Raw genomic sequence first — 15187 nt, forward strand, 5'->3', positions numbered from 1 at the left:
TTGGTCCTGTAGGTTTTTACCTTGCTCCCTCGTCTGTAACATTTTTTTTTTGTCATTTCAGTTTTTTTTTTTTTTGATGGGTGGTGCTGTATTCCTGTCTTACTGGTTGTTTGCCTGAGACATCCAGCACTGGAGTTTGCAGGCAGTTGGATAGAGCTGGGTCTTGGAGTTGAGATGAGGACCTCTGGGAGGCCCCACTCCGATTGATATTCCCTGGTCTGAGGTTCTCTGTTAGTCCAGCAGTTTGGACTCAGAGCTCCCACCACAGGAGCTCGGGTCTGACCTCTGGCCTGGGAACCAAGATCCTGCAAGCTTCATGGTGCTGTTAAAAATAAATAAATAAATAAAAGGAAGAAAGAAAAAAAGGAACAGTATAATACCAAAGAATAAAAAACAAAATAAAATTAGAAAGATAAAAAAAAAATTAGGAAAAATAAAACTATAATTGAAACAACTGCAGCAAGGTAAAATAAAACCACAACAGAAAAAAGAAAAAAAAAAGCAGGGGTGGGGAGGGGAACAAGCCAAAAGGAGAGATCACTAACAAAGTATAAAGAATAAAATAAAATTAGAAAAATACAAGATTTATTAGGAAAAATAAAAATGTAAAAGAATCAACAGGTAAAACAGAAGCCCAATCTAAAAGAGGAAAAAAGAAAAACAAAAAGCCTTGGCTATGGGGGTGGAATTTAGGCGGGGGTGGAACTTAGGCAGGGGCGGGGTTTAGGGTGGGGTGGGACCTAGGCGGGTGGGGAGGTGACGTTTGCACGTGGGGCAGGGCCTAGGCGGGTGACGTTCAAGCATGGGGCGGGGCCTCTGTTTAGGACCTAAGCAGAAGGAGAGAGGCAGCAGTTGGAAAGGAGGGCCTCTGGAGTGTGGAGTTCAGGAGTTTGGAGGTAAGGCCCTGGGTGAGGGTGTGTGGGCGGGGTTTAGGCCTATTGTGTTGGAGGGCGTCTCAGAGGGGGTCTCCGAGTGTAGAGGTGGGGCCCTGAGTGGGGGGTGTAGGGGTGGGGCTTGGGATCTGCCTGGCAGGAGGGAGGCTCTGAGGGCAGAGGATTAGGCCCAGGAGCCCAACAGGCTCCCTGGTGCCTAAGTGGATAGGGAAAGCACTGGTCCCGTTCCCTTCCATTCCTTTGTGCCCCTCCCCTACCATCTCCCCCAGGTTCTCCCCCATCGCCACTGGACCCCTAACCGTGGGTGGATCCCGCTGGGTGTAGGAACTCCTCCCCTCCCCCAGCCACCCCTCAGGGGTGCAGGTCCCAGAGGTCCGTCCTTTACTTTTGCTTCCCCTCCCCTCCCTCCCACTCCCTCAGGACCCACCTGGCTGGAGGGAGCCTAGGTGGGCAGAGGATCAGGCCCAGGATCTCAGCAGGTTCCTGGGGGCCCAAGTGGGCAGCAGAAACCTGGCCACGCTCCCTTTTGATCCTCTGCCCTCCCAATGGTTCCCCAGTTTCCCCCTTCGGGCGTGGGATCCCTTCCCCTCCCCCAGCCGCCCCTCAGGGCCACCAGACCCGTCCCACCTCCACTTCTCCTCCCCCTTCACTCCCCCTCACATCCCACGTCCTACCCAGTCACTGGGGGCTCCTCCTGCCCCCTTAGGTGTCCGTGGTCCCCCACCGGTGCCTGGTAGGTGCCCTAGTTGTGAGGAGACACGAATCCCGCATCCTCCTAGTACGGCATCTTGACTCTGCCCTCCAAAAAGTAAGTTCTTATAAGACACTTGTGTTCAACATAGTAACAAAGTGAAAAGGAGGTGTTATTGCAGCAGAGAGGAAGAAACAGTTCAGTGATGTTTGAATTGAATCTTGAAGGATGATAAAGGTTTTGAGAGGTCAAAAACAGAGCAGAATGCAGGCAGAAGAAACAACAGTAACAAAGGTGTAGATGAAAGAAATTCAAGGAAATGAACATTGAGCAGCCTTGTGTAGTACAGGAGAGCATGGTAGGATGTGTGCAAAATATTTGAGGCTGTGTATGTATTTGAATCTCTTAAGGGAACTATTGTGCACTGTTGGTGGGAATGTAAATTGTGCAGCCACTGTGGAAAATAGTATGGAGATTCCTCAAAAAACTAAAAATAGAACTACCGTACAATCCAGCAATTCCATTTCTGCTACTTATTTGAAGAAAATGAAAACACTAATTAGAAAAGATATATGTACCCCTATGTTCATTGCACCATTATTTACAATAGCCAAGATATGGAATCAACCTAAGCATCCATCAGTAGATGAATGGATGAAGAACATGTGATACACACACACACTGAAATACTAGTAAGCCATAAAAAAGAATGAAATCTTGTCATTTGTGACAACGTGGATGGATCTAGAGGGTATTATGCTAAATGAAATAAGTCAGAGAAAAACAAATACCATATGATTTCGCTTACATGTGGAATCTTAAAAAAATAAATAAATAAACAAACAAAACAAAACAGAAACAGACTCATAGTTACAGAGAACAAACTAGTGGTTGCCAGAGAGGAGGGGCTGGAGGGCAGTGAACGAAATAGGTGAAGAGGATTAAGAGGTACAGACTTCCAGCTCTAAAATAAATAAGTCATAGGGATGTAAAGTACAGCACAGGGAATATAGTCAATAATATTGTAACAACTTTGTATGGTGACAGATGGCAACTGGTCTTATTGCACTGATCATTTCATAATGTATAAAAATATAGAGTCACTATGTTATACACCTGAAACTAATTTAATGTGGTAAGTTAATTATAACTCAATAAAAATTTTTTATTAAAAAAGACATTATTTACTTTCAGTTTGCATGTCTGAAAAAAGATGCCAAATGATCTAAGGTTTTCTAACAATGAAAACAGAAATAGGAGCTGCCCCCTGCTCCTATTATAAATGTAAACAACCTCGTGAGGACCCTTCTATGCCTCTTTTTCTGCATGTGTATAGTCCCACCAGCCCAGCATAACTGAGCTGAATGGCTTTGAAAGGAGTGATTGTGGCAATAAATGAATGCAGGCTCTATTCTCAATGATCTTGTACTTTTTCCATGTCAATAAAAAAAATTTATACTCCAGCATCTGTTAGATTGCTGCTATATCTTCCAGCTTTCAGTTGAGGTGGAAGGCCTTGACTTCAACATTTTTAGTAGGACCCATACATTTAAACCTCTTAATAAAGTGGCTGCTGTCCTACTCATAGAAAATATTCAAATTTGCCCTCAAACTGAAATCAATTTTAACAAGTACTAATCACTCATTTGTGCATCCAGCACTAGTTTGGTATCTGCAGGGAAAACTGAAGAAGTCAGTCACAGTCATTGCCTTCGAGGAGTTTCTTAGTTCATTTTTATGAATAAATTTTAGTTCATTCCATATTCTAAACAGGGCTGTTCTCATGCATAATTTTTTTTTGTTACACACGTCATTCCAGGTAAAAGATATAAGCATCACTGGAACACCTTTAAAACCATAGAGGAGGGCTGCCCTGATGGCGCAGTGGTTGAGAGTCTGCCTGCCAATGCAGGGGACGCGGGTTCGAGCCCTGGTCTGGGAGGATCCCACATGCCGCGGAGCGACTGGGCCCGTGAGCCACAATTGCTGAGCCTGCGCGTCTGGAGCCTGTGCTCCGCGGCGGGAGGGGCCGCGATGGTGAGAGGCCCGCGCACCGCGATGAAGAGTGGCCCCCGCTTGCCGCAACTAGAGAAAGCCCTCGCACAGAAACGAAGACCCAACACAGCCATAAATAAATAAAAATTTAAAAAAAAAAAAAAAAAAAACCATAGAGGAAGCGGGGTCAGGGACCCGCCACGCGCGACCACATCTCTCCGCTGGTAACTCTCCGCCCCGCGCTTGGTGACCATGGCTGTGCTGGCGGCCCTTCTGCGCGGTGGCGCCCGCGGGCGCAGCCCCCTGCTTCGGAGGCGGATGCAGGAAATAAGATATGTGGAACGAAGTTATGATCAAAACCCACTTTGAATGAAGTGGTCATAGTAAGTGCTACAAGAACACCCATTAGGTCCTTTCTAGGCAGCCTTTCCTCTCTGCCAGCCACTGAGCTTGGTTCCATTGCAATTCAGGGAGCCATTGAAAAGGCAGGGTTTCCAAAAGAAGCAGTGAAAGAAGCATACATGGCTAATGTCCTACAAGGAGGTGGAGGACAAGCCCCTACAAGGCAAGCAGTACTGGGTGCAGGCTTATTTATTTCTACTCCATGTACCACTGTAAACTGTAAAGTTTGTGTCTCAGGACTGAAAGCCATCATGATGGCCTCTCAGAATCTTATGTGTGGACATCAGGATGTGGTGGTGGCAGGTGGGATGGAGAGCATGTCCAATGTTCCCTATGTAATAAACAGAGGAGCAACGCCATATGGTGGGGTAAAGCTTGAAGATTTGATTGTAAAAGATGGGCTAACTGATGTCTACAGTAAAATTCATATGGGCAACTGTGCTGAAAATACTGCAAAGAAGCTGAATATTGCACGAGATGAACAGGATACTTATGCTGTTAACTCCTATACCAGAAGTAAAGCAGCCTGAGAAGCTGGAAAATTTGGAAGTGAAGTTGTTCCTGTCACAATTACAGTAAAAGGTAAACCAGATGTAGTGGTGAAAGAAGATGAAGAATGTAAACATGTTGACTTTAGCAGAGTTCCAAAGCTGAAGACAGTTTTCCAAAAAGAAAATGGTACAGCAACAGCTCCCAATGCCGGCACACTGAATGATGGAGCAGCTGCTATGCTTCTGATGACTGCAGATGCAACCAAGAGACTCAATGTTAAACCACTGGCAAGAATAGCAGCATTTGCTGATGCTGCTGTAGAACCTATTGATTTTCCAATTGCACCTGCATATGCTGTACCTAAGGTTCTTAAAGATGCAGGATTGAAAAAAAGGTATTACAATGTGGGAAATAAAGGAAGCCTTTAGTGTAGTCGTACTAGCAAACATTAAAATGCTAGAGATTGATCCCCCCAAAGTGAATATCAACGGAGGAGCTATTTCTCTTGGACATCCAGTTGGGATGTGTGGAGCCAGGATTGTCGTCCATGTGGCTCATGCCTTGAAGCAAGGAGAATATGGTCTTGCCAGCATTTGCAGCGGAGGAGGAGGTGCTTCTGCCATGCTGATCCAAAAGCTGTAGACAACTTCTGTTGTCTAAGGCAACAACCCTATGTAGCCAGAAAGGCCTGCTGTAATCAGGGTGACCGATTACCCTGGGTCAGCTTGTATGAAAATAATCTGTTTCACTTTTTATTATTTTCAACTCTTTTTAAAAAATAAGATAAAAAGATCAAATCCCAAAACCTGTTGAGATTACAAAATAATTTTTTCTTCTACTTTACAGTTTTTATAATCTTGAGCACATTTTTGTTATAAAGCCATACTGCTTAAAATACCATTGTGCAATATTAGTGACTTATAAGTAGCTAGAAGCTTCCATTTTTAGAGAATAAATCTTAATTTACATTTTTAAAAAAACCATAGGGAACATAGATAAGTACTTAGTATTTAGAGACACTTAAATTTTTAGCATAATGGTAAAACTTTAGGGTCATAACAGTAATGACATTAAGGCCCTTTGTTTTTTATGTTTTTTAAAATTAATTTATTATTTATTTATTATTTATTTTTGGCTGTGTTGGGTCTTCGTTTCTGTGCCAGGGCTTCCTCTAGTTGCGGCAAGCGGGGGCCACTCTTCATCGCGGCGCGCGGGCCTCTCACTATCGCAGCCTCTCTGGTTGCAGAGCACAGGCTCCAGACGCGCAGGCTCAGCAATTGTGGCTCACGGGCCTAGTTGCTCCGTGGCATGTGGGATCTTCCCAGACCAGGGCTCGAACCCGTGTCCCCTGCATTGGCAGGCAGATTCTCAACCACTGCGCCACGAGGGAAGCCCAAGGCCCTTTGTTTTGATGATAGCTAACCTTACCCAGTTTGTGGCAACCAGCACTCTCCTTTCTAGACTGGCAAAACATTTTTCCCCCTCTTCAATTCAGGACCTAGTGAATACACTAGTGTATTTAGTAGAAAGCTAGTGATCCTCAGGATCTCAGTATTTATAATGAGGGAAGCCTCCTCTCTGGCCTTGGAGAGGTTGCTAGTTAATTATGCTGACTAGTCTCTTGGGCATGCTGAAGAAAAGGTTTATTTTTCTAATGGAAAAGTTCTTTTCTGGCAGAGGAAAAATTATGACCAGTCTTTCTGCCTTGTAGACTTGCAATTTAACCTCACTTGAACCCTTCTTGCATTCCTTGATTGCTAACACACTGTTGAGTCTGGCTAGCTAATATTTTATTCTGGATTTTCACAACTATAAATGTAAGTGAAATGAACCTATTATTTTCTTTTCTGGTACTGTCTGTATCTAGTTTTGGCATAAAAGCAGTTCAGTCATAAAATGAGTTTGGCAGTTTTCCCTCTTTTATGGAAGTGTTCATTTAAGGTATGGATTATCTGTTCCATTAAGATTTTATAAGCTCACCAATAAAATATCGATGGTAGGCCTCACTAGGCTTCACTCTTCTTTCTACTTTACACAACTTCCTGGATTGATTTATTTTTAATTTTACTAAGTACTATTTTTTTAATTCCCATTTTCTACTGCAGTGCCTTCTAGGAACGTTTCTTCTCTTGATCCCCTAGCTTACTGCTTTCTTCTTCAACTATCAGTTTGGTCATTTATTCCCATTATATTGACTTTCTTGATTTGATATTATTCACTTATTTGACAAATATTTATCGAGTGTCAGGCACTGTTCTGGACACTCACTAATCTGTATAGACCTTTATAAGGACTCGAATAGTTCTTTTTCCCTCAGTGACGGTAGTGACATTTTGTCTCTTGGTTGAGCCCCTGTTTTATATTAGAACAGATATGTTTATCTGTAGTACTTCTGTCTTTAATTTTATTTTTATTCCATACTAAAAATACTTCTCTTTTTCCCTAATACAGTAATATCTATTTCAGGGTTGACGTGCTCATTTTCTTTCATTTTAGAGTTTAGAAATAGCATATACATCATGAAGCAACAAAACTTTGGGATTCTGATAGTTCTAATTTTGTAAAATAATTTTCCTTTTGTTTTCTTTCCTAACTTGAGAGTGTTGATAACTACTTGTTCACACATATCCATTCATTTGTTTAGTGATTCTTAATTTGTTTATTTAGCATGTTCTGTGTACCAGGCCACGTGCTGGCTGTTAGGGCTATAAAGATGCTGGAAGCGTGTTCTCTTCCCTTATAGAACCTGGAATCTACTGTGAGGGAAGAACATATAAGTTTAACCAAAATATTCAGATATGATGCCATCATAAGGAAATTGAATAAGTTAAAAGGAAAGGAGGATTTCAAGTCAATAAAATTAGCCAAGAGTTTAGGTAAGGGAAAGGCCTTGCCCTATCTATACTTACGAGGGAAAGGTGTGCATATGAGCTGGGTCTTGAATGTGAAGTAGGAAGGGTATTGACACACGAGAAGAGTACGTTATTGTCATTGTTTTTGCTTTCTCTCTATGGTATTTTTTTCCAGATTATGGTTAGATTTTGAATAATGTTTGGGCACTGCTAACCTTCCTAGAAATAAAAAGACAAATGGGGTTAGAAACCCTCCCATTCATAGCAATGCTGACCATCATCATGGCTCTCTAGGTCACTTTTTATCAAAATATGTCCTTTCCCCACTCACTTTATACAGAACAAAAGAGTAATACGTGCAATCTGATTTATTTACTTTTACTATTGTCTATAAACAGGTGCTATTAAGATTATAAACCCTTTTATGATGTGTCCTTTGTTAAAGAAAACCAGTAGGAAAAAAAAAAAAGAAACAAAACCAATAGGAACCCTCCTACACTGTTGGTGGGAATGTAAATTGGTGCAGCCACTATGGAGAACAGTATAGAGATTCCTTAAAAAACTAAAAATACAGCTACCATATGATCCTGCAATCCCAATCCTGGGCATTTATCTGGAGAAAACCATAATTTGAAAAGGTACATGCAGCCCAATGTTCATTGCAGAACTACTTACAATAGGCAAGAAGACATGGAAGCAACCTAAATGTCCATCAACAGATGAATGGATAAAAAAGTTGTGGTATGTATATATACCATGGAATATTACTCAGCCATAAAAGATAATGAAATAATGCCATTTGCAGCAACATGGATGGATCTAGAGATTATCATATTAAGTGAAGTAAGTGAGACAGAGACAGACAAATATCATATGATATCACCTATTTGTGGAATCTAAAAAAAATTATACAAATGACAATTTGGGATCCACCCAAAAAAAATTAGTTTCAGAAGGATACTGTCTGGTTTCCAAAGATTTTTTAATGTGAGAAAATCAGAAGAAAAGAAAAAATAGAGTAACTCTCTGAATGTATGCCTAATCCAAGGTTAAAATCAGAGGATCTATAACAATGGACGATCAGTCAGTCCTTTAGAGAAATGCCTCTTATTTTTATAAGAATTGGGCAGCTGGCTGATGGCACCCTTGCTCAAAGGCCCTGGAATGGAGCTATGTTAGGCCAATGATTACACAGTGAGAGAATCCTCATTGGTCCAACTATCTCTAACATGTGCCTACATAGAAAGCCAACCCCTGTCCCCCACCAGACCTTGAGAGGTGAGCTAAGCCAGTGCTTGTGTGCTGGGCAAGAGTTCCCTCAGAAAATAATATTTAACCTATGAGCAAATTTTTAAAATTTGTTTTGAGGAGTATAATTAAATAATCTTTCCACAACATGAGAAATCAACTATACTTCAATAAAATAAATTTTAAAAAAATAATCTCTCAAATGCTGAAGGAAATGATAATTGTTTTAAAAGTTTGTTTAGTTCTAAAGGAGCAACAGGGAACAGAACACTTTGGATATAAGGTGTTTAACTTGTCAGACTTTTTTTCAGAGTGAAAGACAGTGTGGCAAAGGAGAGTGATCTGGACTTTGCCATTTGAGGAAATAATCATTTGGAGTTACTGAAGTGCTGAGATGTACAGGATCTTAACATTAAAATGTAACAAGAAATTGGTAAAGATCGAAAACATAATAATACCTAGTGTTAATGAGAACGGCTGTCTGAGTCTAACTTGGCAGAATCTTACAGGAAGGTAAGTTGGCAATATATTCATACTGTTTGTCTCAGCAGTTCCACTTCAATGAATTTATCCTAATGAAACAACATTAACTAAACACTAAGAATTAGGTAGAAGCAGGGGTGATATTCAACCACTGGTAGTATAGGATCGCCAGTTAGCGTGAACATCTATTAAATCAGAAGAGTTGCTGCTTGTAAACATCCACTTTTCTTATGCCAATGCCTATGAGCCAAATGTCAGCCTCTATTAGAGGGTGTTCACTGCAGGATTGTTTATAATAGTAATCAGTTAGAAACCACTTATATGTACAATAGGAAATTGGTTAGATTTGCTTTGATATGTCCATATGGTAGAATGCAACAAAGTCAGGTTTTTAAGGAAAAAGTCACATCATAAACTCATTTAATACAGAGTTAAGGAAATAAAAAAATTATAAAATACTACATACTATAGACTCAAATATGCAATACAATCCAACTTTTATTTAAGACATAAAAATTGAGAATATAGACCACAAAATTAATAGTGGTTATACTCTGGGTAAGAGAATACTAGCTGTTTCTACTTTTTATGTTTTATAAATTTTACAATGAGCTTGTATTAATTTTATAAAAGACAAATATATTTAACCATATTATGAAAAGATACTTTTCATATTTTGTGTTTTTCTTAAGTAATCAGCCTTTGTTTGGAGACAAGTCTGTTGCTCCCAACTAGTGGATAGTAATTCATGTTATAAGTGTGCATTGACCACATTTCAGGTATCCATTTCCCTAATGATAAAACCTAGATTTCCTCCAACTTCCCCAACCATAAACACCACCATAAGAAGCACCCCAGTACATGCCATCCTAAGGGCATGAGTGGAGATATCCATCACATATAGCCCTTGAAGTGGATTTGCTGGGTCAGAGAGAATTCACATTCTTAATGTCACTAAGGACCTCCAGATGATTATTTTTAGAATGACCTTACCAGTTTATACTTTTGTCAAAACTGCAAGAGTTCCCATATACCCCATCTTCTCCAACACTTAATAGCAGACATCTTTTTTATTTTTGCCATTCTGATGGGTGTAACATGGTGTCTATAGTTTTAAAATATATCTCCCTGATTACTAGTAAGTTTGAGAACCTCTTCATATACTCGTTAGCTGTTCAGGCTTCCCTCTCTATTTATTGCCTGTTCATATACTTTGCCCAATTTTCTGTTGAGTATCATTATCTTTTTCTCAGTGATTTGCTTGAGCCCCTTAAATATTGAGTGTTTCACTGTTTTGATCATAATCAACAGTAAGAAGTATATGTTACATCACAACCAACACACATTATATATAATATATAATACATTAATATATTAATATATAAGATGTATATTTATAATCTTATAAGTATACATATATACTTATGTACATACATATATGCAGATATGAGTATACATGTTATATATCAATATATTATTAATTAATTAGAGTATATATTGATTATATCAGTAATATATAATTATATAAGTGTCTATTAAGTCTATATAATTAAATATATGATTAATTATTAATATGTATTAATGTACTATATATGTAAATATATATATTCCCAACAAATACACACTATTGTATATATGTGCATTTTTAATTCTACATTTTCATTTACATGATGTAAACAAAAGGCTGATGAGTATTTTCTCCTAATACTTGTTATGCACTCTGATATTTTCTATTCTTTCCTACTTTATTTTTTAAAATTATGCTTGCAGTTCTCTCAGTTGAATTTATCACTCAGTAATGGTCTACAAATCATAATCTAAAATCAATTGTCCTTGATATAATCCCTGGTTAGTTATAGATTTGCAAACATCTCCTGGTTTGTCATGTCTCTGTTAATTTTGCCAAATGGGTACATTGTTTATCAGAAATTTTTAATTTTGATGCAGTCAAATTTATTCATTATTTGAGTCTTGGTTAGGAAATTTCCCCACACTTCTAGTTCACATGGATATTCTCCTACATTTTCTTCAATTAGATTTTTAAATTTACCTTTTGAATTTAGGACTTCAGTCTGAGACCCACCCTTTTTATTTAATATAAGTTAAATATTCAACTTTATTTTCTTTACTTTTCTCCATGGAGTGAGCTAATCTGCCCACTACCATCGAATAAAAAAATTTTTTTTGCCATTCCTTGGTGGTACCTTATTTATCATATATCAAATTTACACATAACAGAGATTGATTTCTGTTTCTTAGTCCATTTGATTTTGCCCTACTACTCTATTGTCTGTTCACTTTTAGTGTGATTTATATCAAAGACAGAAGTCAGTCAAGTAAGGAGATAGGTTGTTTTCAGGCAATAGGGGGAGCATCGACGATCCAAAGATCAGAATGTCTCTGCAGGGTGATTCTGCCTTAGGCTTTTATGGTGAGGAGTAAACACGTTGCAGAAGGGGTGATTTATACTTGGGGTTGTTTTTCCACCAGAAGTCTCAGTCAATTATGTGAAAAGGAAATGGTTTTCTCTGTGGTTAGCTAGTTTCAGAGGACAAATAATTTTAATCTTAGGAAATCAATCATGAGACAGAGAATGGGAAATTGGAGGGTCAGTATCTGGCCTCATCAGATTCAGGCAAAAGGGGAAAGGTCTGTATTTGGCCTGGTCAGTGCCCCCTCTTGCTCCATACAAACATCATCTGTCTTAGAACAATCTCAGTAATTTCCATGGGTTTTGGTCAAGGCTAAGTGAAGTTGTCCATGGAGTCAGTAGTTTCTTGTTGGCACTCCCCTTGGAGCACTAGCTTAATCATCTGTTGAGCTCTGATGGTGGTCTGAAGCTGAGAAAATGTTCTGGAGAAAAAGCACTTAATTAGGATACTTATAAAAGAAAGCAGAAAATCGATCATTAGAGGCTATGATAAGGAGTAAAACCAAGACCCAAGGCCAGGGAGAACCAGTCTAGTGGATTCCAGGAAATTGGTGTGGAGATCCTTCAAGGATGGGGTCAGGATTGTGGAGGCAATGCAGTGAATTTTTTGGTTAGCATCTCACATGTTCTTGCTTATGATGTAGAGGTCAGAGAGGTTTGGGGGAGCAAACGTGAAACAACTGGGGACCCTGCATGTCTGTAGATAAATGAGGAATAGAGAAGGAAATGGTAAGGAGGCCAGAAATGGGAAGGAATAGGGAAGACATGGCTCAGGAAGTTCTGAAACTAATGGACAATAGAAAAATTACAGAATGATGAGAAGGATACAAAGGAGGAACATGGAGGGCACTGGATAGGGGAATCCCAGGCAATTGTGTTCCAGCATTGTGGGTGGAAGCTGACCCCATTGTGGTACCATCTGCTTGTTCCAAAATTCATGAGAAAGCAGTTTGTCTCATGTCATCATCTGCTTCTGGGAGCTCTCAAGGACCCTCAGTTTAAGGTCTGCTGCTAGGGTGAATTTTCCTAACTTCAAAATAAGTCTTGTATTGTTAAAATATTAAAACATGAAAGGTTGTATTCCTTATAGTTTTGCAGCAGTACAACTGGTTAGGAAGACAGTGTAAGGTTCCTTCCACCTGGGTTCAAGATTGGTCTTTTGATGGTATTTTTTTCCAGAAGACCAGGTCTTCAACATGAAGATCATGTAAGGGCTGAGGTGGGAGGTTTGGGGGAAAGGTACACTTGAACTATCAGTAATAAATATGAGTGTATTGAATGAGACCTTGGCAGTATTTAAGAATACCAGTCTGGATCATATTTGAACCTCCTATGGTCCAACAAGAGTAAGGAATCTTCATGGGCCTGCCAGTAATTATTTCATAAAGGGATAATCAATGTTGAGAGGAAAGTGAGAATCAAAGTATTATCAGGGTTAATGGCAAGACTTCGGGTCAAGTTAGGTTGAGTTCCTCAGCATTTGACTAACTTGAGTGTTCCGTTGGCTCATTCTTTTTTCTTTTGCAGATTAAGGATGGTAAGGACACTGCCGTTTTTGTGGGAGTGGAAGTACTTAGCAATGTGGTGAGTTCCTCTGTCACTAGAGAGGAACAGAGGGATTCCCCAGGTGGGAAAAATTCTAGCAGCAATTTAGCTCAAGCTGTGGCAGTAGCCTATTTGCAGGACAAAGCTTCCAAGCATTATTTTTAGAATGCAGACTATGGTTAGAACATATTTGTACCCATGAGACCATAGGAGTTTGACAAAATCCATTTGCCAATGGAGAAAGGGGCCTGAAGGAGCTGGCTGGCATCCTTGTCCCACCTTTACCTTTTTAACAGGATTGTGTTTCTGGCAGATGGGACAAATTGAGATTACCTGTTCAGTATGAGAGCTGAAGCATCCCCACCAATATTTGCAGAGGAGACTTAAGATTTCCTCTATCATGATAGGTAACTTATGGATGCTCTGGACCAATTTGGTAACGCTCACAAATAGAAGGAAAGTGCCTGAGCCACTGGAGCTAGAATGAGGTTAAAGTGCCCAAAAGGCCAATGGCTACCACTGAAATAAGACCAGAATCAGAGGATTAATTAACACCTGAGATTTATTTAACCAATAAGGAATAGATAACATAATTCCAATGTTATTTGAACATTTACACACTGTAGGAAAAAGGTGGGAAATCTCAGATCTTTTTATAAAGCTTACATAACTTTAGTAACAAAAATGAGCAAATGCACTTTTGAAAGCTGATGCAAAATTTCAAATAAAATATTAGTAAATAGAATCCAGTAGTATAATAAATGAATAGTACAACATGACCAAGTCGTATCTTCCAGGAATGCAGGGATAATTCAGTATCAGGAAGCTAATCAATATATTTCATTACAGATGCATCAACAATTTAAAAAGAGAAAAATTAAATAATTATATCATTTCATCCTTAAAAAGCATTTGATAAAATTTGGCAGCTCTTCCTTTTAAAAAATAGGAATGAATCATTATGAAAAATCAATAGCAAATAATGTCTTTAAATGGTAAAACACTAAAGCCACAAGATGAAAATCAGAAACATGAACAAACATTTGTGGAACAAAGGTACTCAAAGTCCCTCCATGGACCCCCTTCTAGAATGTATACATCATGTGTCCAGGGACTTTTATTTTATTCCCCAGAGTACTCTCAGACCCTAAGACACTGCCTGATTCTCAGCAAACATTCACTGGGTGTTCAAAACCATCAGGAACAAAACAGGACTACATGCTACTACCATAATACTCAACGTTGTTTTGGAAGTTACAGCAAGAAGAGTAGGGTGAAGAAATGAAGTAACTGGTTTAACACTGGAAAAGCAGAGATAAAAACCATCTATTTGCTGATGATATTATATTATACCAAGGAAGCCTAAAAGATTCTAATAAGAAAATGCATTAGTGTTAATAAATTTCATAAGGTGGCCTATAAGTACTAAAGTCAATAACCTATCTCTATTTTAATAATAATTTCCTAGGAAAAGAAATGGAATTTTTCCATTCATAATAGCAGCAACATCTGCCAAGTACTTGGAAATAAATTTAACAAGACTGGGATCTACATGAAGGAAACTAAAACCTCTTTGAGAGCCGTCAAATAATGTTTGAACAAATGGAAAGAGGCATCATGTTCTTGACTGGGAAAACGTAATTTTAAAATGTCGAGGATTGGTTCAAGATGGCGGAGTAGAAGGACGTGCGCTCACTCCCTCTTGCGAGAGCACCGGAATCACAACTAACTGCCGAACAATCATCGAAAGGAAGACACTGGAACTCACCAAAAAAGATACCCCACATCCAAAGACAAAGGAGAAGCTGCAATGAGACAGTAGGAGGGGCGCAATCACAATAAAATCAAATCCCATAACTGCTGGGTGGGTGACTCACAAACTGGAGAACAATTATACCACAGACATCCACCCACTGGAGTGAAGGTTCTGAGCCCCATGTCAGGCTTCCCAACCTGCAGGGTCTGACAACAGAAGGAGGAATTCCCAGAGAATCAGACTTTGAAGGCTGGTGGAATTTGATTGCTATTCGACAGGACTGGGAGAAACAGAGATTCCACTATTAAAGGGCACACACAAAGTAGTGTGTGCATCAGGACCCAGGGGGAAGGAGCAGTGACCCCATAGGAGACTGAACCAGACCTACCTGCTAGTGTT

At 39.4% G+C, this 15187-nt stretch overlaps 2 protein-coding genes and 1 pseudogene across 3 annotated transcripts in view; 2 read left to right on the forward strand and 1 right to left on the reverse strand.

Annotated features, from left to right (window-relative positions):
• The window catches only part of CATSPERB (cation channel sperm associated auxiliary subunit beta), a 170760-nt gene extending 167311 nt beyond the window's left edge, over window positions 1–3449 (forward strand). Inside the window, exon 28 of the mRNA XM_082451224.1 lies at window positions 3404–3449. The gene's annotated coding sequence lies outside the window, so the exon portion shown is untranslated. The remainder of the gene's footprint in view (window positions 1–3403) is intronic.
• Window positions 3450–3751: 302 nt separating this feature from the next.
• Window positions 3752–5278, forward strand: LOC309655741 (acetyl-CoA acetyltransferase, mitochondrial pseudogene; annotated as a pseudogene). Its single transcript has one exon. The product of its transcript is annotated as an acetyl-CoA acetyltransferase, mitochondrial pseudogene (transcript).
• Window positions 5279–5515: 237 nt separating this feature from the next.
• LOC309656002 (uncharacterized protein) overlaps window positions 5516–15187 on the reverse strand; it is a gene marked incomplete at its 5' end in the record, with an annotated part of 126717 nt that continues 117045 nt past the window's right edge. The window contains one exon of the mRNA XM_082451962.1: window positions 5516–14837. Within this exon, the coding sequence (XP_082308088.1) occupies window positions 14676–14837 (162 nt within the window). The 3' untranslated portion in view covers window positions 5516–14675. The remainder of the gene's footprint in view (window positions 14838–15187) is intronic.

The sequence above is a fragment of the Balaenoptera physalus genome (assembly GCF_965194825.1).
Source record: "Balaenoptera physalus genome assembly, chromosome: 2".
Classification (NCBI taxonomy): domain Eukaryota; kingdom Metazoa; phylum Chordata; class Mammalia; order Artiodactyla; family Balaenopteridae; genus Balaenoptera; species Balaenoptera physalus.